The sequence below is a fragment of the Punica granatum genome, chromosome 2 (genome assembly GCF_007655135.1).
Source record: "Punica granatum isolate Tunisia-2019 chromosome 2, ASM765513v2, whole genome shotgun sequence".
NCBI lineage: Eukaryota > Viridiplantae > Streptophyta > Magnoliopsida > Myrtales > Lythraceae > Punica > Punica granatum.
The window spans coordinates 36126038-36152735 of NC_045128.1; the positions used below are offsets into that span (position 1 = coordinate 36126038).

At 39.9% G+C, this 26698-nt stretch overlaps 3 protein-coding genes across 5 annotated transcripts; all 3 read left to right on the forward strand.

The window, feature by feature from the left end:
- The first annotated feature begins 194 nt into the window (after window positions 1–194).
- On the forward strand, window positions 195–4260 carry LOC116194860 (ABC transporter G family member 11-like). 2 transcript variants are annotated; one of them, XM_031523765.1, is made up of 10 exons: window positions 195–551; window positions 1501–1580; window positions 1675–2139; window positions 2372–2458; window positions 2564–2692; window positions 2843–3034; window positions 3112–3198; window positions 3301–3573; window positions 3684–3748; window positions 3836–4260. In XM_031523765.1, exons 1-10 carry the CDS (start codon window positions 284–286, stop codon window positions 4158–4160), a joined length of 1971 nt encoding a protein of 656 aa, XP_031379625.1. In that variant the 5' UTR covers window positions 195–283; the 3' UTR covers window positions 4161–4260. The 2 variants fall into 2 exon arrangements, with proteins under 2 accessions (XP_031379625.1, XP_031379624.1); XM_031523764.1 differs by having other exon boundaries at window positions 3684–4260.
- A 4179-nt stretch (window positions 4261–8439) lies between these two features.
- Window positions 8440–12413, forward strand: LOC116193947 (ABC transporter G family member 11-like). Of its 2 annotated transcripts, XM_031522684.1 has the most exons (9): window positions 8440–8827; window positions 8927–9006; window positions 9124–9612; window positions 9711–9797; window positions 9882–10007; window positions 10308–10508; window positions 10662–10748; window positions 11053–11768; window positions 12053–12413. In XM_031522684.1, the coding sequence occupies exons 1-8, from the start codon at window positions 8506–8508 to the stop codon at window positions 11722–11724; spliced, it is 2064 nt and encodes a 687-aa protein (XP_031378544.1). In that variant the 5' UTR covers window positions 8440–8505; the 3' UTR covers window positions 11725–11768; window positions 12053–12413. The 2 variants fall into 2 exon arrangements, with proteins under 2 accessions (XP_031378544.1, XP_031378543.1); XM_031522683.1 differs by lacking the exon at window positions 12053–12413 and having other exon boundaries at window positions 8442–8827; window positions 11053–11939.
- A 7140-nt stretch (window positions 12414–19553) lies between these two features.
- On the forward strand, window positions 19554–23129 carry LOC116196995 (ABC transporter G family member 11-like). The gene is made up of 9 exons (XM_031526976.1): window positions 19554–19922; window positions 20500–20579; window positions 20684–21148; window positions 21278–21383; window positions 21481–21593; window positions 21753–21944; window positions 22034–22120; window positions 22227–22499; window positions 22617–23129. The coding sequence occupies exons 1-9, from the start codon at window positions 19604–19606 to the stop codon at window positions 22992–22994; spliced, it is 2013 nt and encodes a 670-aa protein (XP_031382836.1). The 5' UTR covers window positions 19554–19603; the 3' UTR covers window positions 22995–23129.
- The last annotated feature ends 3569 nt before the right edge of the window (window positions 23130–26698 follow it).

The window sequence follows — 26698 nt, forward strand, 5'->3', positions numbered from 1 at the left end:
CAATTGAATCAAGACAATGTTCACCTAATAATAGTAACCTTTGCTCTTATATGAGCAGATTAGAATGCAATGCGATGCATGAGGGGTCTCTGTCTCTTAGATATCCGTGAAGACTTCTGATCCCCCAGTGGGACTTTATATATATTATATATATATATATAAGACATTCATATTTCGAATCTCCATGACCTCTAAATTCTTCTCTCTCTCTAACTCTTGCACAAGCCTGCCACCATAACCACCTGCAACGCTTGTGAACTTGTCATTCGGAGCCACTGATCCCATGTCTTCCCTAGAGGAGAAGAACATTAGCAGTGGAGCTGATAAGGACCAGAACGTTGAGGCAGGTTCGGCACGAGGACCCCGCGAAGGGCTGGAAGGCAGATCTGTTTTCATAAGTTGGGAGGATCTCTGGGTCAAGGTTCCGGACAAGAAGAGTAAGTCGAGATCGATCCTTCGAGGGTTAACTGGTTATGCAAAGCCCGGTCAGGTCTTGGCAATCATGGGTCCCTCCGGAAGTGGCAAATCCACCCTTCTCGATGCACTTGCAGGTCATTTCCTTCATAACAAACAATTCTTATCGATCAGATTTTCCTGCACATCGAACTGATGTCCATTATATATATATATTTAAGCATTTGAAGTGCCTTATAAAGCTTGGAAAAAGATTTGCTATAGTCATGTAATCAAACAGTAAATGATATGAGGAGCTCAATGAACATTTTTTGTTTGTCATTCTAGCTAGGTATAAATACTTTGCATTTGATTGAAACTATGCCCACACTTCTTTAGTTATTTTACAAAATTGCATAAATTCTCGAAGTTGGACCCTTTTTATTCAGTTACAATCGGAGATTCATAGGTGTATATATATATATATATATAAGAAAATCAAAATATATAATGTAGCATGGATAGTACTACTATAAAATCGAATTAGATCCTTTAAATTATCAAATAAAAATATATCCCTTCTCGAAGTTGAAGCCTTTCGTCTTAGTCAATCTGGTGTTTTATGTTTTTGTCCGAGTAGGATTTCGGTGGTTCTTTTTGTATTTTTTATAATTGTGACAAAAAGACGGCATTATGCTAAATTTTATTGCAAAAATCCACACTGAATTTTCTCATGGGTAACTCCACAGGGTACGTAATAGAGTTAAAAATCCACATTGAAGTTTCTATTAATTTCGGGAGAGGTGAATGTCATCCAGACATTTAGAGATTGAATTGCTCGGAACTTATTAGATCCCTCTTGGAGTTTTCATATTTTTCATTTTCCTCTGAAAGATATTCTATCCCTTCTTTCTATAGTAATCTTATAGGGGTCTTCACGCCCCGCTTTTTTGTCGTTTAATTTCTTTTGGATTTTATCCTGTTCTCTACCAAAAAAAAAAAAACTACCATAATTACGTGGGCCATTTGGGATTAGTTTGGACAAAACCTAGATGAAGTTAGGAAGAAGTTGCACAATACATGATGTACACATTACATTTGTTGCAGGGCGCCTAGACTCAAAGGCCAGGCAAACCGGCCAAATCCTTGTCAACGGTCGGAAACAGCCCCTGGCATATGGCACATCGGTGACCCCATCTTATTTATAATAAGATATTCCTCATATTTTGTGTAGTGTGAATAATTTTTTTATTGATCCTAATTTTGTGCTATATATATCAGGCTTACGTGACCCAGGAAGATGTTTTGACGTGGACACTTACGGTCAGAGAAGCCGTGTACTGTTCAGCCGAGCTCCAACTCCCCGACTCTATCCCTCTCTCCGAGAAAAGGGAGAGAGCGGAGGCGACGATAAAGGAGATGGGCTTGCATGATGCGATGGACACCCGAATTGGGGGTTGGGGCACAAAGGGCCTCAGCAACGGGCAGAAGAGGAGGGTCAGCATATGCATGGAGATCCTGACCCGCCCGAGGCTACTGTTGCTTGATGAGCCCACGAGCGGGCTTGACAGCGCTGCCTCGTACTATGTCATGAAGAGAATCGTCGACCTAGCCAAACACAACAACATGGTGGTAATTGCGTCTGTACATCAGCCCAACAGCGACGTGTTCGGGCTCTTCGAGGACTTGTGCCTGCTCTCACTAGGGAGCATGGTGTACTTTGGTCCATCAAGTGAAGCAAGAGAGGTAACTTATCTATTCGGGGGTAAAATTGTCACAACTCCACAAGTTTAAGGGGAAGATCGTAATGTAATTCGTACTTCTTTGGGGTGAAAATGTAATCCGTATTTTTTTTAACGGGGTCTATACGTTTATAAAATTGCCCCGGAATTTTCTTTTTGTACGTTTTAGTCCAAACATTTATGGTTGATTTTTTCCATAGGAATAGCTGACTTATTTATATCCCTTGCTACATTAGTTTTTCTCAGGAAATGGTTTCCCATGTCCCAGTCATCAAAATCCATTGGATCATTACCTCAGGACCATCAACACAGATTTTGATGAGGTACAATTTTAATTCTTTTCCTCGTCTTTCTTTAAACTCGGATTAGTTATCGGTTGAATATTCTAAGCGTTTTGAATAAGTGGAAGATTTTTGTGTTATCATCAGGACATAGACAGCAGATTCGGAGGACAGTTTTGTTCGACAGAGGAAGTAATTACAGTACTTATAAGATCTTACAAGTCTTCAGTGTCTTACACTGAAGTTCGAAGACAGATATCAGAGATAAAAAGACGGGTTGGTAAAACTGCTCGCTTGAACTCATCGTCAGTTTAGTATCATATATCCGGGTTTCATGTCTCCTATATGCTTTTACAGACATATATATCATATCCGATTTTCACATGAAGTGAAGCTTGTTGTATGCTACTGTTTGTTGTGTTGAAGGGAGGAGATCCGCTAGAGAAAGGTAATCAAGCAGGCTTCTACACGCAGTGTGGCATAATCATGAGAAGGTCCTTTGTGAACATGTGTCGTGACCCAGGCTACTACTGGTTGCGCCTTGTTATATACATTGCTCTGGGTTTGGGTTTAGGCACTGTCTTCTACGACATTGGATCCGACTATAGTTCGATTCAGGTATTCGTTAATTAGACTTTATCAATGCTTGAAATCCCCTTTTATGCACGTGGTTGTTTAATGTGCGTCCATCTCAGGCAAGAGGTTCGATGCTCATGTTCGTAGCATCTTTTTTAACGATCTTGGCCATTGGAGGCTTCCCTTCTTTTGTTGAGGACATGAAGGTATAACGAAGATTCATAAATTTCCCTCGGCTTTGGCACTTAATTATTGATTTATCGAATTCAACTTGCCCATATATACTTATTGGATATGCGATTTGATAGGTGTTTGAGAGGGAAAGATTGAATGGACACTATGGATCTGCTGCCTTTGTTCTTGGCAACACCCTATCATCCATGCCGTTCCTACTCGTCATTTCCCTAATTCCCAGTGCCATCACATACTTCCTCGTCGGGCTCCAGCAGAATATTGGGCATTTCATGTACTTTGCCTTGACCCTGTTTGCGTGTATGATGTTGGTCGAGAGCTTGATGATGATAGTCGCGAGTCTGATGCCAAACTTCCTCATGGCTCTCATTACCGGTGCTGGGATCCAGGTATAACATTAACACACTGGTGCTGATCAATCTTAGTTTTGATCATAAGATTTTCATCGGTCAGAAGAAGTTAAGTTAGTTCTTAAACAGATCGGCTAAATTTCCACCAGGGACTGATGATACTCAGTGGAGGATTCTTCCGGCTACCGAACGACCTTCCAAGGATCCTCTGGAGGTACCCTCTATACTACATTGCCTTCCACAAGTATGCATACCAAGGTCTGTATAAGAATGAATTCGAGGGGCTAATGCTGCTAGCCAGGAACATTCCTTCAACGAGGCAAGGCTATTCTAGCGAAGAAGAGATACTGAGAGATGTTTGGCAAGTAGAAATGGGCTACTCCAAGTGGACCAACCTCGGCATTCTGTTTGGGATGGTCGTTATTTATCGAGTCATCTTCATTGGGGTTCTCCAGCTGAAGGAGAAATTCAAGCCCGTGATCCAGGAAATCATGTCCATTTCGCATCATCGAGCAGAGAGGTCACCGATAAATCCGTATTCGAGACTTTTGCAAGGCTCAGACAGCAGCGGAGTCCAGGATTTTATAACAAAAGCAGATAGAAGGGTTTTGGCCTCGGAGATCTGACATCAAGATGCTGTGTAGCCTACACAAAAGCATCATATAAACGTTGTACATAATTGTACAGAACTTAATTAAATGTGGAAAATTCAAAACTTTCATGATTATCGCCCACTCTCCCACTTTTCTGTCTCGCTGGGACAATTCAATGCACACCAGGATGCAGATCGAAAAAAGTAATCGACAAGGACAATTTGAGGGCACCATCGAATTTTACGGAAAAGAGTAAAATCCTCTAATATACATGGTAAAATTCTCTAATATAGAGAAAATCATCTATGGACAAATGAGGTTTTGGTGGTGCTTCTCATTGAGTAATGATAATAAAGAGTACAAAAAAGGAGGTATTTCAATGTATGAAAACCTAAATCATACGAACAAAACTCTAAGGTCACGTTAGATAATTAGTTAAAAAAAGAAGTGTATAAGAAGATGAGAGGATTGATAAGGACAAGGAGGTGTGTTTTGAGGAGTCAAAGGCACCAATAAATATAAAATGACTTATTCCATTAGTTTTTGATTTAATGATACATTCATCTCTCATCTTTCTCTCTTTTCTCCTATTCATTTTCCTTTATAATTAATTTGTAACTAACTATTAAACACTTAATTATAAGTAGAAACAAGCACACTCTAATATTCAAAGGGTCTCTAAAACCATTAAAAAAAAACACATTAGGTGATCTCACCGCACCTAGTCAAAGCTCTCGACATGTATTATGTAGAATCTTGGTTCTCTTTCAACATAAAAATCCTTACTTTATTTCTATCTATAATATCTTAAAATATATATTGTCAAGATATAATTATAATCTTTGTGACAGATGGAGATCTGATTTTAGAATAAACAGAAAATAAAATTGAGTCAAAATTTCAGTCTCATTCGACAAATCTCCAAGTGTTGAATTTTCCAAAATTTCAAGAGTAATAAGACACCATCCAATACAAAATTGAGTCAAAATTCAAGTCTCACTCGTCAAATCTCCAAGTGTTGAATTCTCCTAAATTTCGAGAGCACTACGAAACACCGCTCAACTCAATTCGGCAGTGGTGGGAGCGCTTAATGAGTGAGAGTATTTCTATGAGTTTGAGAGGGCCTTCAAGAGTTAAGTCTTGATTTTTTTTTTGGGGTCAATATATAGTTAAGTTTTGCTTCTTTGGATTTGCCCTTTGCGCCTTCAGAGGGCCCCTCTCATTTTGTATTCTTTCATTGTCGTTGCTTAATAAGAAGTCACTATTGATTCTCTTTTTTTTTTTTTGGGTGCAGGTTTCACTCTGCGTTTGAGGATTTTGCGATGTATATTTTGTGTGCCATTTCCTCTATCTTCCGCTTTTCCTTGTTGTTTATTGAGTTGATCCCATCAAATTTGTATAAGAGCCAATGTTATGGTTTTCAACAATCGACTCAATTAAAGGATTAGAATGAAGTTCAACATTGAGATGTTTGAGGGCATCACAAGATTCAATTTACGGCTTTTCAGAAAAAATCAACTATAGACCTAAAGAATAATTCGGTTGTCTCGGTGAATGTCCTAGATTGAGCTGGGCAGCAGGTTGTATTCCTTTTGGAGCTTTGGAGAATTCAAGATAAGGTGAAGATTTGTTACGCGTGTCTTTAATTTTCACTCGATTTTCAGCTCCTATTATTCGAAATTCAAGTCTATCTTTTGGGAAGAAACGTTATATCATGAGAATATTGTATTTTAAGATATTATAAAAGGAGATATAATAGAAATTTTTACGTTGAGAGAGAGTATTTTCTGTGAGTTTAAGAAGCCTTTAAATGTTAGATGTTCCTTTTTTTTTTTGTGTCTAATTGCTTCCATTTTTTTTACACTTCATTTGCTATTCAATAAGAAGTCATTGCCAAATCTCCTTTGTTCGTAAATACTTTCTTATGTATTTGAGAATTTTAACATGTATTTTTTGCGTGCAACTTTATCTCTTTGTTGTATTATCTTCGTTGCTTATGAGTCTATATATCAATATGGAAATACCGATACATGACCCATGACCGCCATGACTAAAGTTTAGTGACATACAACCGACTCCTTGACTTTAATACCATCGAAAACCAGAGATTATTGAAAGAAAGATTAGGAGTTGATCACAATTATTTGGGAATAGCTGACATCAGTGCCCACACCACGCAGATACAAATGTAATCAAAATAAATCAGCTTCGCGATATAATTCAAAGTTTTGGCTAACTTGTCATATAAAGTTAGAGAGATGATTAATTACAATTAAGAGATAATTACATGCAATCGTCTGGTCTTTAAAAGATTAATCTCATCTGATGTCATGACAAAACTTACGTGTAGACATATTTGGCAACAAAAAAAGAAAGAAAGTGTAGATATACATGCTTAATTTATGTGGCACAAATTTTTCGGTAGGATATGTGGCGGGGGAGATCGATTTGTGATTTAAAATAGGACAAATTACGCAATATATATTATGATTTCACCGTTTCTTCAAATTTATCCTATACTTTTAAAATTATCAAAAATATCTCATGATTTACATTTATTTTTCAAATATATCTCGCCGTTATATCTTCCGTCAACATTTAACGGCTTACTAGTGTGTCCCTTTATTCAAAATAGATTTGAGAAAAAAATTAAAACCATGTGATAGATTTGAGAAAAAAAGTTAAAATCATATGATAGATTTAAGAAAAAAATTAAAACCATGGTATAAATTTGCAGCCTACTTACGTTTTATTAAAGGAAAATATAATACCGAGATAGATTTAAAAAAAATATAAACCATGATATATTTTTAAAATTTTTAAGAGTATATGATAAATTTGAAAAAACAGTAAAATCATGAGATATATGAAATAAAATCTCTTTAAAATATAATTGTCTCATCAAAATAAGGTCTAACGTTAATGGCACGCATTCGCTTGGTAACTAAGAAAATGTTGAATACTGATTATGCATATCCCACTCTTATATTATATGATTATATATATGCATTTATATGGGCCTATTTGAATTAGTTGGGCAGAGTACAGTCAATAAATTTATTTGAATTAGTTGGGCAGAGTACAGTCAATAAATTTACTCCCGTTTCTTCCAGATAAGTTCCCACCGCCTGCTTCAACTTTTAAATATCTGGGAAAAGTACAAAAATTTCCTTATAGTTTGAGTTTAAAATAAATTGGACCTTTTGATTTTTCGAGCGACAATTAACACCTGTAATTTATTTCGTGAGAAATAAGGGAGCTTATCGTTAGTTTTTTTATCACTTTTGATCCTCAAATTTTTCTTTTTATCATAATTACCCTCAAACTTTTAACTTTTTACAGTTTGATCCTAAAATTTGAAAAAAAAAGGGAAAGGTGCTAGGGACGCCAATCGGCGATCTCGATCCCACCACCGAGGTAGCCGATACCCACGGAGGATGCCGAAAAACCTCGAGGATGGGTGCAGGGCCGCTAATTGGCGGCCTCATCCCTCGAATCAACCGGGATATCCTAACAGTGGATTTATTATGTGTTTCATGAGAGGCCATAAATTGGAACTTAAGGCGGAACTTTTGTTTTTATATACAACATATTTTTAATGAGCTTTAAATTGAAATTGATTGATGGATGTCAGTATGACTGAATTTAATTTTTGACTACATAAAATTATTTTCTCGATTATAAGGAAGATTTATATGAGCTTATTAATGGAAAAATGGAAAGAGAAAAGGAAGCAAATAAAGGGATATTAGAATTTTTATTCTTAACTAGAATTTGTTGAGATTGAAAATTCTCGGTCTTGGTAGGAAACTTGCGTTACTATATTACACCCATTTCTCAGTGAACAAAATCATTTAAAACGTGACGCAAACATATAATAGTATGAGGTGTCTCTGACATGTTCCTAGTCAACATTGTGACCATAAGCTGATGACTTTAATTTGGACCATGCAAGAAACACGTTTGCTCCATGATGACCAATGGTCACACGTCATTACGCTTAATTTTGTTTTTACTACATCTAGTCTAGGCGGCCGGAATGATTCATGCATGTATTTTGGCTATTTCTGACAATTTTACAACTATAATTTGGTATGTCGTTCTCCAGATAGCGCCCATCAAAATCAACTGTATAATAGGCGGTTCTATTTATCTTTTTATTGGTAGTTGCCCCAAATATCTTGGCATGCGACAACTGCTTAAGAATTTTCATATTTGCGAATGTCGATAGTCAATTTCTCACGGGTTATTGGCACGCGTGGTATGGGTACATTGGGTCTTTAATGTCCAGTGATATCAATTTCGCATATAAGTAAGTGATAGCCCGTGGAAGATACTACCCAGACTCACTTCCCCAAGCTAGCTAGCTATATCTCTCATGGCTTCTCTTCTCAATCTTATGAACCTAGGTTCTTCGAGATTTAACCTCAGCAATCGAGTCCCAAGCATGCGGTTAGAAATCGAGAGCTCCCGAGAGCTAGACATGAGTGGAATAATTAGCAGGGGCTCGGGCAATGTAAAGAACGAGAGTGGTGGGGTGTACATAACTTGGGAGGACCTGTGGGTGACTGTATCAAATCGAAGAAAGGGGTCCAAACCCATCCTTCGAGGGTTAACCGGTTATGCCCGACCCGGTGAGCTCTTGGCCATAATGGGTCCTTCAGGATGCGGCAAATCCACTCTTCTGGATGCCTTGGCAGGTTGATTGCATCCATTCAATCTATTACAAATAATAATTTTGTACGTCGCAGATTGTTATTTGATAATGTTACTCATGTAACCAGTGTAATATCAAACAGGAAGGCTAAACTCAAATACGAGAAAAGCTGGGGACATTCTAATCAACGGCCAGAGGAAGGCTTTGGCTTATGGAACTTCTGTAAGTTATAAATCATGTGTGACATTTTGCAAATTATGTGAAAGTTAACGAGGTCGTTAACCTAGCGATAAATGGCATACATAGCTAATTTATAGTTATCATTTCCATGAACCCAAGGCTTACGTGATGCAACATGACTCACTGATCGCGACCCTGACGGTCCGAGAAGCCATTCACTACTCGGCACAGCTCCAGCTTCCGTCCTCCATGTCCAAGGCCGAAAAGAGGGAGAGGGCTGAGGCCACCATCCTAGAGATGGGCCTTCATGAGGCCGCTGACACTAGAATTGGTGGCACATGGGGTTCGGACAAGGGCCTAAGCGGTGGGCAGAAGAGGAGGGTCAGCATCTGCCTGGAAATGCTAACTCACCCAAAGCTCCTCTTCCTCGATGAGCCAACTAGTGGGCTCGATAGTGCAGCATCTTACTACGTCATGAGCCGGATAGCTCGTCTGACCAAGGACAGTGAGATCGGTGGCGGAATTGGAAGGACCGTGGTCGTTTGTATCCATCAACCTAGCAGTGAAGTGTTCCAACTCTTTGATAATCTGTGCCTGCTATCTTCAGGCAGGACAGTTTACTTTGGGCCCACTTCCGCGGCAAATGAGGTGATTAATTTTCTCGTACGATCTTTGCACTTTCCATTAACATGTGGCTGGAAATTGGCTACTGAAAATTATCTCTTTTTCGTGGAAATTTGGTACAGTTTTTCGCTCTGAACGGGTTCCCATGCCCGACGCTACAGAACCCGTCCGATCACTTCCTGAAAACCATTAACAGGGACTTCGATATGGTAAGTTTTCACAGTGGATTACTCGAATTTTCCTAATAGAATTGGCTTTAGAGCTGTCATTTCAAACTATTTTTCTTTTGTCAGGATATTGAGAAAGGTCCGGGATCACACATATCCTCCGATGAAGCTATCAACACCCTAACAAGGTCATATCAGAAATCAGCACACTTCCAAGCAGTTCAAAGAAAAGTAGCGGAAATTTTGAAGCAGGTTGATTAAATTTTATGACAGAACTCGAAATTGGCGTACAATTCCATGCACCTTCAGTTACTGAATCCTTCACTATTTACCGCACAACGTAGTATATACCATTACTCCCACAACAATCCTCATAATCATGCTGTCGGGGAGCCCGTGATTCGAACCTGTTCATGAATATGCACATGGATCTGATCGAATTTGTGAAATAAGAAACTTTATCTTCCGCTAGTTACATATATATTGATCAGCACAACGCACAAATTTTATTTGAGGACTTCCGATTAACATGGATGGCATGGCGATCTACAGGAAGCCAAGGATCAGGGAATACCGGCGGAGAGAAAACATGCGGGCTTCTTGACTCAATGTTCCGTCCTTACAAGAAGGTCTTGTTTGAATATGTACCGAGACAAGGGCTACTACTGGTTGCGCCTGGCTATTTATATCACCCTAACAGCGGGTCTCGGTACCCTATTTTATGACATTGGATCTACTTATGGTTCGATTCAGGTAGATTTAGATGCGTGTTGGGTATATACCATGCTGCTTAGACCCAACAAGGAAAATCCTTTTTTTTTTTTGTTAATTTCTTAATAAAAAATATTCACTTGTAAGTTACACTAGTAGAAACTAATCAAATTTTTTGGACATATAAATTTACAGGCAAGAGGAGCACTAATCATGTTCGTAGCTTCATTCCTCACTTTCATGTCAATCGGTGGATTCCCATCTTTTGTGGAGGACATGAATGTAAGCCCCTTCAATTCATTTCAACCATCAATTTTAAAATGAGAAAATTACAACATGTGTCCAAAAAATTTACTTTTTTTTAAAGTGAGTTATAATAGTTTAATTTTACAATAACGAGTCCTAAATGTTTGCAAAAGGCATTTAGCAAAACATTTAGGGCTCGGTTTTGTAAAGTTAAAACTTTTTATGACACCTTCAAAAATCAATAAAATTTTAGGACCATTGCTATAATTTTTGCATTTTTAGAATTTTATGTATATCTTACTGTTAATTCTAATAGTCTCTGGATACATATTGAAATCAGGTTTTCGGAAGGGAAAGATTGAATGGTCACTACGGAGCCAGTGCATTCGTCGTGAGCAACACATTTGCATCCGCGCCATATCTACTTTTGATTTCGCTCATTCCAGGAGTCATCTCGTACTACCTTCCAGGACTTCAAAAGGGACTCGACCACTACGTGTGCTACATGTTAGTGCTGTTCGCGTGCATGATGCTCGTCGAGAGCCTGATGATGATCGTGGCAAGCCTAGTCCCGAACTACCTGATGGGTATAATCGTGGGAGCAGGAATTCAAGGACTAATGATGCTGGGTGGAGGCTTCTTCAGATTGCCTGATGACCTCCCAGGACCTTTCTGGAGGTATCCACTGTACTACATCTCCTTCCACAGATACGCGTACCAGGGCATGTTCAAGAATGAGTTTGAAGGATTGGTGTTCCCGAGCCAACCTGGATGTCGAGGGGGGACGATCAACGGCGATCAAATTCTGAGGGATATATGGGAGGTCGATATGGGCCACTCGAAGTGGGTCGATCTCGGGGTATTGCTAGGGATGATTGTTGTTTATAGGCTCATTTTCTTGGGCATTATCAAGACTAATGAAGTAGTTCGGCCCAGAATGGCCACCCTTATGGCCGCAGCCCCAGAGCAAGCAACTCACGCCATGGAGAGCCCAACTTGTCCTCCTAAATAAAACCATAGAAGGGGAAGACTAACGCAACATATAATACAAGACCGGTATCCACGTTACGTGCTCCTTCATCTGATTTTCTTTCTTTCTTTTTGTTATTATAAACTTCTTTGCAATAATACAATAATTATATATATATATTGAGTATTTTATACAAATTAGCAGAATGTTTGTTAATTTTAATATTGAATTACAAAATTAATTAAAAAAACCATGAATATTACAATCTCTCCACCTTCACAAAATTTCGTTCGCGAAATTTACATTCATAATCTCACCTAAATAATTCCTCCCACAACTATTACATTTCAATTCATAATTGACCATGCAGTTACCTGAGAGCTGGATATGCATGTACCCCGAAGCATGGATTCAATGTCATATACAAAATCGGCCACGCATACACCCCGCAGCTCGGGTTCAATATCATACACAAAATTGGCCAAGCGTGTACCCTGCGGCGTGGGTTCAATTCCATCTACAAAATCGGCCATGCATGTACCCGTGGCTCGGGTTTGATCTGTTAGACGCAAATTCGGTCACGCATATACCCATGGCTTGGGTTAATTAATCTCTTTATCCATTCCAGCTTCTCAAACTCACACATATGGTGGTACTAAATCTTGTATCTAACTAACAAATACTTCTCCGAATCACTAATTAGATAAAGAGACTTAATTCTATTGCCTACTCGACCATAAACCTCCTCGAAGTGCTGAATCCGACAACTTAATCACATGAACACATCGGCAATAGAAAGGCACCGAACTTCAGAATTTGACTATGTTTGGTTTGCAAATCCATCAGTGGTCCTATATGTGAAGGTATGAATTCCGTGTACGACCTGCAAAGATACATTCTCCGTGCTGGCTGTAGTTTTCAGAAGATCGTTCCTCCGGTGTTATTAATTGAGAGTGCGCCGCGGACATGATCTAAAGGAGAAGATAAATGTCAGTTGGCTGGTTGTCATCTTTCCATAGAACTTGCCAATTCATGGTAAGTGGCGTTGTTCTTACACGAGCGTGCTGGCTTTACCAGGAAAGCAACTGAAAAAATCCATACACGTCCGTACTGGATGTTTTTGCTTGATACTCGCACTTATTATTCGACACGTGCTCAAATGTTGAGCAAACGACGGATTAGCTAGGTCCTTGGACTGCCCCAGAGTTTCACTTCTTCTTCGAGGTTCGAACCCTACCATGACAGTTTTCAAGATATATATGAACGGATGCTCGAACTGATGTACCTTAACATGAGAATATATATGGAAGTGTCAGTACTTTCAATAAGATGGAACTGAAAGATACCTCCCCCCAACACCATTGTCAGTTTGAACATTAAAGGGACGACACCGTCAAGTAAATTATTGAAAAATTTCGAATAAATTAATTGATCTTAAATAATATACTTTCATTCAACATAATTCACTTGAATTGTGAGTAAAGAGAGTAGAGTGTCGGCACAGAGGAGAGGGTCAGCCATGAAAAGGAGCCTGGTGCAGTGACGCTGTCACTGTGGATGTGTCGGTGTGATTGAGGCCATTTTCAAACCCGGCGTTCACCACTTGGATGAATCCATTGCCGACTATTGGAGATCTAAGTTCAAACTATAATTTGGCCGAAGACTTGGGTCATATTTATAATAGCAAATAATAATTGATCAATCAAAATGGACTCACGACGGCCCATTAAATTCCTACTTATAAGTATTCTGATTGGTTGCTATTCGTTCAATATAAATGAGTAATACTCAACCAATATTTTTTCCAGAACCAAAGCATCTCATCCTCTCACAGACTGGAAAAACATTCACCTACTTGTACGGACCCAAATTTCTTCTTGTTGGGGCCCGCATGCGTACAATCATGCGCATGGCTTGGGAGTGTCCACCTTCCAAGGGACGAATGACAGATACGCGTGAGGAGCCGCTACCTACCATTTTACGACCCAAAAATCAAGGGTCGGTAGTTACCCGTGTCTAGGGGTACTGGGTACACCTAATTGCTAAGCATATGGTCTGCGGAACCCGATGTTCCGAATTCGGGGGTTCTATTACGTGCAGGCCTATATTCCGCACGCCCTATCGGTACTCTAGCTTGTCTAGACTTGCCATTTTTAGTTTAATTACCGCTTAATTAGATTCCGCTCATCTTACCCGTTTAGACACCGTAAATTCGAAAAAAAATGGTCGATTCAGACTAAAAACCCGAGAAAGGAGTAGGCTCGTACATCGAGGAATCGGTTCGCTATCCTCACGCAACGGTTCATTGGACCGTGATGGTCTACGTTCCTCGCAAACCGAAACCACGAAGCATTGAGTTTACTCGTCCCTAGGTACGTAAATCGACTTGACCGATTCAGCACTTGGACCGTTCACTCTCCAACCGGGACTTTTACATGAATAAATGTACAGAATAAATTCTTACATTGTTCTCTCAAATAAATAAAAATACAAATTATAACGACTAAATCCCGATCGGTTTGCGTTAAGTCATTATTCCACTCGTGCTCACTATGTGGTTTGGAAAAGATTGAAAATTAAATTAAGATGCGCACTCGGTGTATGAGGATATTGGACCCCGTGATCGACGGCTAGGGGCGTTGGACCTCGTGTGAATCGTATCCTAAAGGATCGGACTCGATTCGCAAGGAAATAGAGAAAAACAGACAAAAGTATATGAAAACAGATGAATACAGAAAAGTTGTGTTTTAAAAGCTGTATTTACGTGATTTATCAGGTTATGTACCGGGGTTGTTTGGCAAGCAAATTCCTACCCTAAACAGATAAACAGGATGACGGAGATGGTATGTAGCACTCGGCGGTGTTTTAGAGGACCTGACAGACATGATATTTGTAGTCAAGTCTCGTGTTTGTAGGTTGTTTTTAAGATTGTTCAGTATTGTGATACTATGATTGTTATAGGTTATTACAGAAGATGTATTTTGCCCGAAAACCCTAGAACCTAGTGCCTAACCCACTATTGCCTATTTTGTCTTAAGCCGAGTGCACGATTAGTCCGATATTTGTATTTTGAGTCAAAATACCCGACCTAAACACCCAAAATTACGCTAGGATAACAGAAACTCATATGTCGAATAGGGAGGGCCATGCATATGAACCTACGCCTGGACAGGTAGCCTGTCCTTACCCTAATACCGTAGTGTTTCCCTTATCCTAACCCTAGGGGTGTCGTTAAATTACAAATAGACGATTTTGCCCTTGTAGTGAAAATTGTTTCAAAAAAGAGAGATTACGCGATACGGGCTACCTCGGCCTGTGACCGGTGCTGATCAATTCCTTGGATCTTCCAGGGTTGTGCAAGAACCCCGAAAGAGCCAAAGAACCGGTCAATCTATCCGGAAGTGATCTAAAAAGAACTTTCGAGCCCCGACTCGAGTTACCTGAAATCAAGTGAGACCTTGAGTCAGAACACGCAAGTCCTTCCTAGACGTCAATGCCACATCGAACCGCGCGCCTCTGGTTTTGTAAAATTATGAGTTTCGAAAAGGGCACTAACACATGTTTGCAACTTATCAATGCATATTATCGGTTAATTACCGATTCATGCAAAATTAAAAAGCCAAGTGGATTAATTAGCCAAATGGAACGTCCTTATTACCATGGGCTTGTAATTTTTGAATTAATTAAAATTTTGTCGAATGCGTTAGTTCACGAGTTTCGAGCCATCGGAATGGCCATTGGTGAACCGCCTAATAAAACTCTAATTTCACACCGTTTTGAAATTAACTCCAATTTTTAATCGACTTTACGTGATTAAACTGATTTGTGTGTGGTTTTAATTAAAGATATATTTAAACATTCCTAAGCACAAAACATGATCACAATAAATTTAATTTGTTGATTTTAAATCCAATTGATCAATTACACCGATTTTGGTGAATTTAATCAATTTTATTCATTTAAAGCCGAGTGAGTATGAAATTAATTCGTGTGGGTTGATTCTCGCTTCAAACAACCAGGCTAAACATTCAAATTTGATTTCAAGTCGGTTTAAATTGCATGTTTCAGTTTTAAGTGTCAAATTTGATTAACAACCCAATTCATGCTGTTTTAATCAAACAAGAATTTCATAATATCATCATGATCATTGAATTAATCAACGCGAGGGAGTCCTAATCACGTCACTAAACCGGGATTTCGTACTTCTTCCAAATCGAAGTCAGGAGGAACTCCAGAAGCTTAGGTATTCCTTCAATCCCAAGCTGAAACGGGTGAAAAAAAATAAAATGCAAATTAGAGGTGCAATAAATTAAAGGGAAAGAAGGGAGAGCAAAGGGAAACTTAGCTTCAGGGGCGACGAATGATCAAGGAATAATCTCTGTTGATAATCCTCCTTTCTTAAATGCTTTTGACACGAGGATCACTCCATTTTCGCTGCAAGTGTTGATCGAGAACTTCTGATCGTCGGCATAGTTAGCCGTCAATGTATCTCTGGCTTTCTTGCCGATGTCAGTGAAGAGCCCCGCCCTTTTGCACATCTAGAGTTGTCGACCTCTGTTTCGGTTATAGCAAATGTGGTGATGATGTTGGATGGTGGAAGCTGCTGGTTGAGGCTCAGGTCCTCTCGACTGTTCTCATCCCCCCCAACCGAGTTGTCAGGAGATAGAAGAACAAAAAGGAAAATCAGATTTATGGAGACGTTGGTGATTTTTTTTTTTTGGAGGTATCCAAGGAGGGAGAAATCGAGAGAAAGATAGAGAAAGATATGAGTGAGTAGAGAGGTTCCAGGTCCGAGTGAGAAGGAGATGAGTCGATCTGGTCGTGGAGCAGCCGAGGGAGCCCAAAGGAAGGTCAGACCACAGCAGGAAGAAGAAAAGAGAAACTGTGGAGATGATGACAGTGTTGGAACGAGAAGCATGTCCAGGGAAGGAGAATAGATGGGACCGGAGAAGGAGACTCGAGGAGGATCGAGGGCAACAAAGTCAGTGAATGAGAGGGGATGAGGAAGATCGCTATGTCTGTCTGTCCATGGACCAGCTGAGAGTTAAGAGGGAGTGAGCTGAGAGTTGAGGAGAATGAGAGTGAGCGATATGAGCTGGGTGAGGAAATGAGAATGAGCTGAGAGCAAGGCTTGTGAGCTGAGGGCCTACAGGAGGGGAGTCCACTGAAGAAACCGGAGTCAGCTGAGGGTTCCATTTTTTCTAAGCTCAGAGGGAGTTTGAGGGCGGTTGAGGGTGTCGAGCTGAGAGTCCGCTGAGGGTTTTGGGCTGAGCTGAGGGCCGGTCTCGTGAGCTGAGGGCGAGTCTTTCTGAGCTGAGGGGAAGGATGAGTGGGGCCAACGAGCTGAGGATCCCCCCAACGTCTGTTCTGTCTTTTTTCGTCTGTTCTGACCCTTTCTAGCAGGGGTGCCTGGGGGTGGGCAGCCGCTGCTTGTTGCAGAAGAATGGAAGCCGAAAACGGAAAAGAGGAAAAGAGGAAGGTCAGGTTCGGCAGAGAGCAGAAAAGGACAGGCAAGCTGCAGAAGAAGAGGAGAGATGAAACGGGAAAGCAGAGGGAACTGCGCTGTGATCAGCAGCTCATGGGATGACCTGAGCATCCGAAATTGTTCTGAGCTGCTCATGAACCTTTCAGCCTGTCTGATATTTTTCCTTGATCCCTACACGAGTTAGGCACATTCTCGTACAATTTGAAGTTCGTTTGACCTCGGGAAGTGCCCAAAACAATTTTTCTTCAATAGCTGGCCAAAACAGGGAAATTTGGTCCTGATCTGTGGGGAAACCTTTAATTATGTACTAATCTGGCCTAAAACGCATCCCCTTTTTCTTGATTTTCTGAATCTTAAGTGAATTGGGAATCCGAAGACGTCGGCTGTGCTTGAAAATATGAAGAATTGAATTTTATATGAATTTTCTCTCTCGACTGGCAGAATCTGTCCCGATTTAACTGTTTTGTGCATGGTGTGCTCAAAAATTCATAACTCTCTCTCCGTATTGAATCTTGGGATGAGTGACCAGTCAAATCGAACCTAACTCGATTTTCTAGGTCAAGCATATGAGAGTCTTCCTTTAGGTTCAAGATTGATCGTGATATGATGTATCGAATCCCATGCTCGAGCTGCTGTATTCACTGTTTGGGCACCCCAACTCCAACGAATTTTATCTCTTTGTTCGAATGGGCTCTCAACGTGATTTTTGTGTTTAAATGTCCCCAACTCACCAAACCTTAATCTAAAAATACCGAACTTGGCTCTAGGATCCATGAAGATAGTCGTTCTCACCGAAAAAAATGATACAGAGTTGTGAGTTTCTCTTTTTCCAATGCCTTTGGTTTGAATGTTGATAATTCGTGTCTTACTCTTCGGGATCAATTGTGTGTGCCGCAAAATCTAATTTGTTGCCCTCGGCATTTTTGTTAGAGTTCTGGAATCTTGAGTCGAGAGCCTTGTTGATGTCCTGTCTTAGAGCCGATGGACCAAAATGGGGGTGCCGACACTACATATGGGAAAACATCTTATCTCCATGGAAGCCTAATAGCATAGAAAAATATATAAGAGAAGTTTAGGATTCGATTATAGTTCATGGTATTTTCTTGACCTATTTATTTTATTTCTTTTATCCCTTTGTGGGGCCATGGACATGACTTGTGTCCGCTAAAAGAACAAAGCATTAATATAGCGTCCATACCTATTATTGTGACACACTCGAGCGAAGGATACACGTTATACGTATATATATATATATATATATATATATATAATAGTGTGCAACTCGTGGTAGACAAGGACCAAAATACTCAATCATATATATATATATATATATATATATGCATATATTAGTTGACACATCAACATCTTGCGCTTAGAATTTGTACGTTATGATAAATAAACCACGTAGTCTCACGTTTTGCATTTTAACGAAAAAGGAAACACAATAATGCGCCACAACATATATATATAGGAGGGCAAACTGAAGCCTCTCAATTTGCACTTCGCACACTTGGATAAGACTAAAACAAGCCATAAAGCAATCGAAAATATACAGACTAAAGCCGGAACTATCAGAATACAACCTTGATCGCCATGGCACACACTCGCTACCGCTATACAAAGGCCAGAATGGGCCGATATGCAACCCCAGATATCGGACAGCTACCAAAGAAGTCTCTTGAATCTTTTTTCGGTGTGAAACCTAGTATCAGAAGCCTAATTGGATTCTGACGAATCTAGTCGAACTGGGTCGACCCATTAAAGAATAAAGCTCTCACAGTGTTGATTTTCTCTAGTCACAAAACTCGAACTCGAGACCTTACTTAAGGGAAATGAGCGCCGAATCGCTTGAACCAACCCATATTGGTTTGCACCAAATTGAGATGATAAGCTTCGGTTCTTTCGGTTTGCACCAGCTCCTTTTCATCTTCACCAATCTCCGGGAATAAGATGCGCGCCTCTTCTTTGCGTATGTATCACGTGATGCTTCGTCCTCCTACCAAGTCTGTCCTTATATGTTCAGGGTAACATAGTCTACTTATGTTTCGGGAAAGGTAGACAAATAAACATGCTTCGACGATGATGCCCTTCTTCTCTGAAATAAGCTGCCTCTCGACATTAATGATATTGATGCCGTGGTAGGTTTTGGAGAGTAATGAAGAACCAGGCCTGCATACATCTTTGTAGCTATATTGTTAATTTCACTGACGCGTTACTGTAGCGTCCTTGCATAGCTATAGCAGCCGGTAACCTTGACCAAAAAATTAAATTGAGCGAAACCTTTTGTCAGAGTTTCAATAGACGAACGATCGAGATATTGACATATCGTGTTGAATGGATATATGTGCTCTCTATATGTGTAACCTCCTAATTCGGAAATCGTAACTTCAAGCCTGATCTCTATCCTCCTCCCTCTTCCTCTATACATCTATCCAAATGGCTTCTCTCCTCACTCTAATGAACCAAAGCTCATGGAGGTTCAGTCTGAGGAGTCGGGATCCGAGTTTGTGCCTGGAAATTGAGAGCTTTCGAGAAGCCGAAAGAAAAGAATATCCGGGGTATGCTCATGATGTGGAGATCAGGAAAGGGGTGTGTATAACATGGGAGGACCTGTGGGTGACGGTATCAAATGCAATGGACTCGAGTAATAAGCCTATACTTCAGGGGCTAACGGGCCATGCCCGGCCTGGCAAGCTCTTGGCCATCATGGGTCCTTCCGGGTGTGGGAAAACCACTCTTCTTGATGCTTTGGCAGGTACTTATATATAGGACGCATAAAAAAGATTTATGCACATATTGTGTTGTAGGTCATGACCTGAAACGAAGTTGAAATGAATTTTTGTGCTTAAAATACCAAATGCATAAAAACGAATTTGAATTGAATTTGTGTACTTAAAAATACTATCTTGGAAAAGATTTGGAATTGGTTTATATAGCATTTAATCAAGTAGAGTAAATAAATGAACACCTTAATGATATTTTATTCTAGCTGGATATGGAATACGTACTGAAATTATGCATACACTTAATTATTCATCCTAGAAATTTTCTGGAACGTCTTAGTTAATTTTACATTTTGATTAGGATTTTGGTGGTTCTTTTTGTTTTTTTGACGTAATTGTGACAAAAAAATCGGATATATCAAGCCAGCAATTGTGCTAGATTTCATTGTAAAATACACGTTGTGTTCATTGGAGTTTCTCATGGGTAACTTTTTTTAGATTTAAACCTACCATAATCACTTGGACACTGAGATTAATTGGACTAAATCCAAATATCCCTAAAGAATGAGTTGTACTATACATGATCATGATGCCATACTGTGAGTGCAGGGCGCCTAAATTCAAAGGCAAGGCAAACAGGAGAAATCCTCTTCAATGGTCGGAAACAGCCCCTGGCATACGGCACATCGGTGACTATCTCCTTTATAGTTATAAGACATTATATATATCTTGTGCAGTGTGTTTGGTTCCTTAATCAATCCTAGCCTTCTATCGCGTGTGTATATATGTTCAGGCCTATGTGACCCAAGAAGATGTTCTGACGTGGACCCTCACGGTCAGAGAAGCCGTGTACTGGTCGGCCGAGCTCCAACTCCCTGACTCTATTCCTCTCTCCGAGAAAAGGGAAAGAGCAGAGGCGACGATAAAGGAGATGGGCTTGCATGATGCGGTTGATACCCGAATTGGGGGTTGGGGCAAGAAGGGCCTCAGCAATGGGCAGAAGAGGAGGGTCAGCATCTGCATGGAGATCCTGACCCGCCCAAGGCTACTATTCCTCGATGAGCCCACAAGCGGGCTCGACAGCGCTGCCTCGTACTATGTCATGAAGAGAATCGTTGACCTAGCCAAACACAACAACATGGTGATTATAGCCTCTGTACATCAGCCCAACGGCGAGGTGTTCCGGCTCTTCGAGGACTTGTGCCTGCTCTCACTAGGGAGCATGGTATACTTTGGTCCATCAACTGGAGCAAGAGAGGTAACTCATGTGTAGGGTAAAATTGTCACAACTCCAGAAATTTAAGGGGAAGATCGTAAATTAACCAATCCATAATTTAAGTCGGTTTATTTCATTATTTACAAAATTGTCCTCGATTTTCTTTTGTAGTTCTTCTCAGGGAATGGTTTCCCATGTCCTAGTCATCAGAATCCATCAGATCATTACCTTTGGACCATAAACACAGATTTTGACGAGGTGCAGCTTTCTTTTCCCGGTCGTTCCATAAATTTAGACCTAATATAGATACAAGGCTCGAGTGTTTCGATTATATGGAAGATTTTCGTGCAATCATCAGGAAACAGACCACAGAGATGGAGGACAGATTTGTTCAACAGAGGACGTGGTTAGAGTCCTTGTAAGATCATACAAGTCTTCAGACTTTTACACTGAAGTTCAAAAACAAATATCAGAGATAAAAGGACGGGTTCGTAAATCTAATGGACTGGTTAAAACTGCATCAATTCGGTATCTAATATCCAGTTCTCATGTCTATTATATAATCTTACAATCATACAAATAAAATCCAGTTTTCTTATTAGTTATCACGAGTTGATGCTTGTTATATGCCACACATATGCGGAAGGGAGGAGATGCACTTGAGAAAGGGAACCGAGCAGGCTTCTTCACACAGTGTGGCATACTCACAAGAAGGTCCTTTGTGAACATGTACCGTGACCCGGGCTACTACTGGCTGCGTCTTGTCATATACATTGCATTGGGTTTTGGCTTAGGCACTGTCTTCTATGACATTGGATCGGCTAATAGTTCAATCCAGGTATTCGTCAAGTTATACTTTATTAATGCTCAACGTAGACGTAGACCTTATTAACATGCATGATTAATCAATATTTGTTGATCTCTTAGGGGAGAGGATCGCTGCTAATGTTTGTAGCGTCTTTCTTGACGATCTTGGCAATTGGAGGCTTCCCTTCTTTTGTCGAGGACATGAAGGTATGGCGAAGATTTACAAATTTCCGTTGACTTTTAGCACTCGGTAATTAATTTATTGTATTCAACTTGCCTATATATGCATCTTATTGCATATGCGGTTTAATAGGTGTTCGAGAGGGAACGATTGAATGGACATTACGGATCTGCTGCCTTTATTCTTGGCAACACACTATCATCCGTGCCATTCCTACTTGTCATTTCCCTAATTCCCGGTGCCATCACTTACTTCCTTGCCGGGCTTCAGCATAATATCGGGCATTTCACCTACTTTGCCTTGACCCTGTTTGCTTGTATGATGCTGGCTGAGAGCCTCATGATGATAATTGCGAGTTTGATGCCGAACTTCCTCATGGGTCTCATTGCCGGTGCCGGGATTCAGGTGCAATCATTGATGGACCGATGCCAATCTGATCCAGTAGTTACTACCATAAGACATATTTCTCCTTTAATCTTAATGAGTTACAGTTCTTTAACAAACCTGCTAATTCCACTCCAGGGACTGATGATGCTCAGCGGAGGATTCTTCCGGCTACCGAATGATCTCCCAAGGATCTTCTGGAGGTACCCTCTATACTACATTGCCTTCCACAAGTATGCGTACCAAGGTTTGTACAAGAACGAATTCAGGGGGCTAATGCTTCCGGCTGGGAACATTCCTTTAATCGGGCAAGGCTTTGTTAGCGGAGAAGAGATACTGAGAGAAGTTTGGCAAGTCGAAATGGGTTACTCAAAGTGGACCAACCTCAGCATTCTCTTCGGGATGGTTGTCATTTATCGAGCCATCTTCTTTGGGGTTCTCAAGCTGACCGAGAAATTCAAGCCCATACTCCGGGAAATCAGGTGCGCCTGCATTGCCAGGCAGAGAGAACACTAGTAATTTATGCGGTACAATTGTTTTAACTGAGATATTTATTCGTGATTAAAGATATAGTTGTTTCATGAGAAACTACTTAATGAACCGATAAATTATTCTTATTTCCGCTTTTATCAAAATCATCATTGCGTCTCAGTTTTATCTTATCTTTACATTGACTTCTGTCATTATCAACCTTTGATTCAAGATCACAGCTCTTAACTGATTCGTTCTTAGGGATGTTGATGCGGCAGAAAACGAGCAATTTTATGCTATTTGGGCGTTTTTACAATTTTATGTTATTTGGACGTTTTTGTAATTTTTAGGGAATAGTTTATTTTAGGGACTAGTTTATTTTATGAAATAGTTTATTTCCTTTGTTATAATTTCGTTTCCTTCGTTATAATTTCGTTTAAGCCTATTTAAGCGTTGTATGTCCTAGAGCTAAAGACGGTATTTTTTTGTATGAATAAATTTCGAGAGAATATTTTCTCTATTTTTCTAAATTTGGCATTAATTGAATCAACGAATTTAATGCCTATTCCCTGGTATTCGTAGAATCAACGGATTATAGAATATTGTTTTCTGGCATTCGTGCGTGAATCAACAAATTAAAATTGTTCTAAGCAGTTTTTTGGATTATCAATAAAGTTTTGGAGCTACCGAGCTCTTTCGCCCATTCTCGGATTCGATTCGAGTTTGATGCCGGTTTCCTAGGAATTCGAAGAATCAATAGGAGATTGAAGGTCGTAGTTCCGATATTTTGCGGAATCAAAGGATTTGTGACAGTTGCTCGCGTGTATGCTGCGTCAGTTGGTATCAAAGCCGCGTTCGCTCTTGGATCATCGATGTCGCCCCGAAGAATGGCTAATCAACGTTGTGCTATGGAGGCGGACAAATTGGATCGGAGGATCGAAGACATATCATATGATGAAACAAATCCAGTTTTCGATATATATCCAAATGAAGATCAAGAAGAAGTTACAGAATTTGTATTTGATGATAAAGGAAAATCAACGTTCGTTATCAACAAATCCGTATTAAAGGATATTGGGGGTGATAAATTTTTTTATTATTGTGCTAAGATTGAGGATATTCTAGATGAAGAAATTTCCAATGCAAATAAAGAGGCATGGATGATTCCGGTGCCGATTTCAGAGGTTACTCAGTTGCTAAAGTTGGTCGAAGTGCACGCGACTCGATCAAGAGAGCAAAGATTCAGTGAAAGTATTTATTGGCTAAGAGGGGTACGGAATTTTATGTACGAAGAATTAAGAGAAATAGTTCGCAAAGAGAAGAAGGCATTCAAGTGGCAAGTGAGAAAGCAGCAGAAGCGTATTAATCTCTCTATTCGTGAAGATCAAGGTGATAGTTCGGACGATGACGATTCGAGGGCGAATTCTCTCCCTCCAGGGGAGAATGATGCATTAGAAAAAGAGCAATTTTATACTATTTGGGCGTTTTTGCAATTTTTAGGAAATAATTTATTTTAGGGAATAGTTTATTTCCTTCGTTATAATTTTGTTTTCTTCATTATAATTTCATTTAAGCATATTTAAGCATTGTAAGCCCTAGAGCTAAAGACGGTAGTTTTTTTTTTAATGAATAAAATTTTGAGGGAATATTTTCTCTATTTTCCCAAATTCGGCATTGATAGAATCAACGAATTTGATGTTTATTTCCTGGTATTCGTAGAATCAACGAGTTATAGAAGATTCATTCGTGCGCGAATCAACAGATTACAATTGTTCTAAGACAATTTTTTGGATTATCAATAAAGTTTTAGAGCTACCGTGCTCTTTCGCCCATTCTCAGATTCAATTCGAGTTTGATACAGGTTTCCTAGGAATTCGAAGAATTAATAGGAGATTGAAGGTCGTAGTTATGGTATTATGCGAAATCAGCAGATCTGTGACCGTTGCTTGCGTGTACGCTGCATCAAATGCCCTACAGGAATTCCCTTAATGCAAGTATTTCTCCCCTAAAGATAACTTACTGCCACTTTAAATATTTCTCCCCTCTAATTAGCTTGCAATGTTTCCTTCAATCATTGCTTTCTCAGATTCCTATATTCTTAAAATATCCCCCAAAATTCCTTCAATCTAATAACCAAACAACAGAGAGAAACTTGAAAAAAGGAATTTCACGTACATAGAGATGCCCACGACTAAATTGGGTTCCCTAGTTCCTCACACCTGAGCCAATTAGCTAGCTGTCAGGTTTTGTTCCCATCTTCCTCGAACCTTTTCTGCTTTCTTCCACACTCACCCGCTCTTCCACCAATGATATTCAATCTCTCTCTCTCTCTCTCTCTCTCTCTGTCACGCTCTATCTCCCCCTCGCTCTTTCCCTTTCGGTCTCACTCTTACGCCCTCTCTCTCTCTCTCTTCTATCCCGATCAGCTCAGCAAAATCAGCCCCCCAATTTGACCAAAACATATTATATTCAATGCAAGAGGCGGTGGAACTTACGGGCTGAAGGAAAATTTGATTAAGGGCCCTTGTGGGCTAAGAGGTCTTCTCTTAAACTAAATTAATAAGCCCGCGTATGTACATATAAATACTCGTATATGCATGTGTATCCATTATGTCGGGTCTCACGAAAAAACTAAAATCCATGTACTGGCTGTTTCGTGGGGTGCTGGCGTTTATTATTTAAGATGCTCGAATAATGATTGATGAGCAGACGACTGATCGGCTCGGTCTTCGGCCTGCCCCAGAGTTTTGGCTTCTTCTTGGAGCTTCACCAATCTTCAGGAAAAAAGAAGCCACTTCTTTGAGTATATAATCCGTGACGTTTCCCTCCTCCTAGACTATCTTTAATCTGAGTGCATGTCACAAGTTAATAACGTGGATAGTGTAATCCTAGAAAAGGTAGACAAACACACAAGCATCGTGGATGTCCTCCTCCACCGTCTCAGTCTCTCGACATTAATGATACCTTTGCTGTGGTAGGTGGGAGAGAGTGATGAACTAAGCCATATTCTTATCCTGGCGAAAGATGACCAACTGCCACTTTCCGAAACCCCCAGAGATGTAATTTCTTCCTGCTATTAATTGATATCGGTGTTAGTGATATGTGCTAGAGTCGGTTTATGTATTTTGAATAATTCCTTTTATGGTAATAAAATTTATTCTATTATTCATATATTGTCTATATTTATTAGAATAAAGTCCTAATGGTATTTTGAATTTAAAGAGTTAAGAATATGAGTGATGGAGTGGTTCGGTAAAAATATATTTAAACTGTTCACGATTGTAGGAGACTTAACTGGACATATAAATACTCGTTTAGGCATGTGTATCCATAATGTCGGGTTTCACAAAATGTCAATAAGATGCAGTCGGTGCAGGCGCCGACAGCTCCCAAATTTAATATTAGATGCCGAGTGCCGGCAGTCGGTATGGCCCTGTTCTTGGTGTTGTTTAATATTAGATGCCGAGTGCCGCTAGCTCCCCGGCGACCAGAGAGGAAGAAACCCATAATTAAATTTAGTTGGGCTTCGGCTCCATTTCCTCCAAAAATTAAAAATAACTAAAAATAATAATTTTAAAATGAAATGCTAAATGCATCATTGGCTAGCTAGATGGATTTTGAATTTACCCCGTTCCTGAAAAATGATGATAGGCGAGAACTTATTGGTTGTATTTCGAGAATGACTGAAAATATAATGAAAGGAATTAATGCCCTTTCCTACTACAGCGAATTCAATTTCTCATATCACA

Excerpts from the sequence above, each read along its gene's own strand:
- LOC116194860 (XM_031523764.1), top strand. The coding sequence starts at position 284 with ATGTCTTCCCTAGAGGAGAAGAACATTAGCAGTGGAGCTGATAAGGAC. Across the intron at positions 2,693-2,842 it reads TATCAGAGATAAAAAGACGG|GGAGGAGATCCGCTAGAGAA; the intron begins GTTGGTAAAACT and ends GTTGTGTTGAAG. Across the intron at positions 3,199-3,300 it reads CTTTTGTTGAGGACATGAAG|GTGTTTGAGAGGGAAAGATT; the intron begins GTATAACGAAGA and ends GCGATTTGATAG.
- LOC116193947 (XM_031522684.1), top strand. The coding sequence starts at position 8,506 with ATGGCTTCTCTTCTCAATCTTATGAACCTAGGTTCTTCGAGATTTAAC. Across the intron at positions 9,613-9,710 it reads CCACTTCCGCGGCAAATGAG|TTTTTCGCTCTGAACGGGTT; the intron begins GTGATTAATTTT and ends AATTTGGTACAG. Across the intron at positions 10,749-11,052 it reads CTTTTGTGGAGGACATGAAT|GTTTTCGGAAGGGAAAGATT; the intron begins GTAAGCCCCTTC and ends TATTGAAATCAG.
- LOC116196995 (XM_031526976.1), top strand. The coding sequence starts at position 19,604 with ATGGCTTCTCTCCTCACTCTAATGAACCAAAGCTCATGGAGGTTCAGT. Across the intron at positions 19,923-20,499 it reads TCTTCTTGATGCTTTGGCAG|GGCGCCTAAATTCAAAGGCA; the intron begins GTACTTATATAT and ends CTGTGAGTGCAG. Across the intron at positions 21,945-22,033 it reads CGGCTAATAGTTCAATCCAG|GGGAGAGGATCGCTGCTAAT; the intron begins GTATTCGTCAAG and ends TTGATCTCTTAG.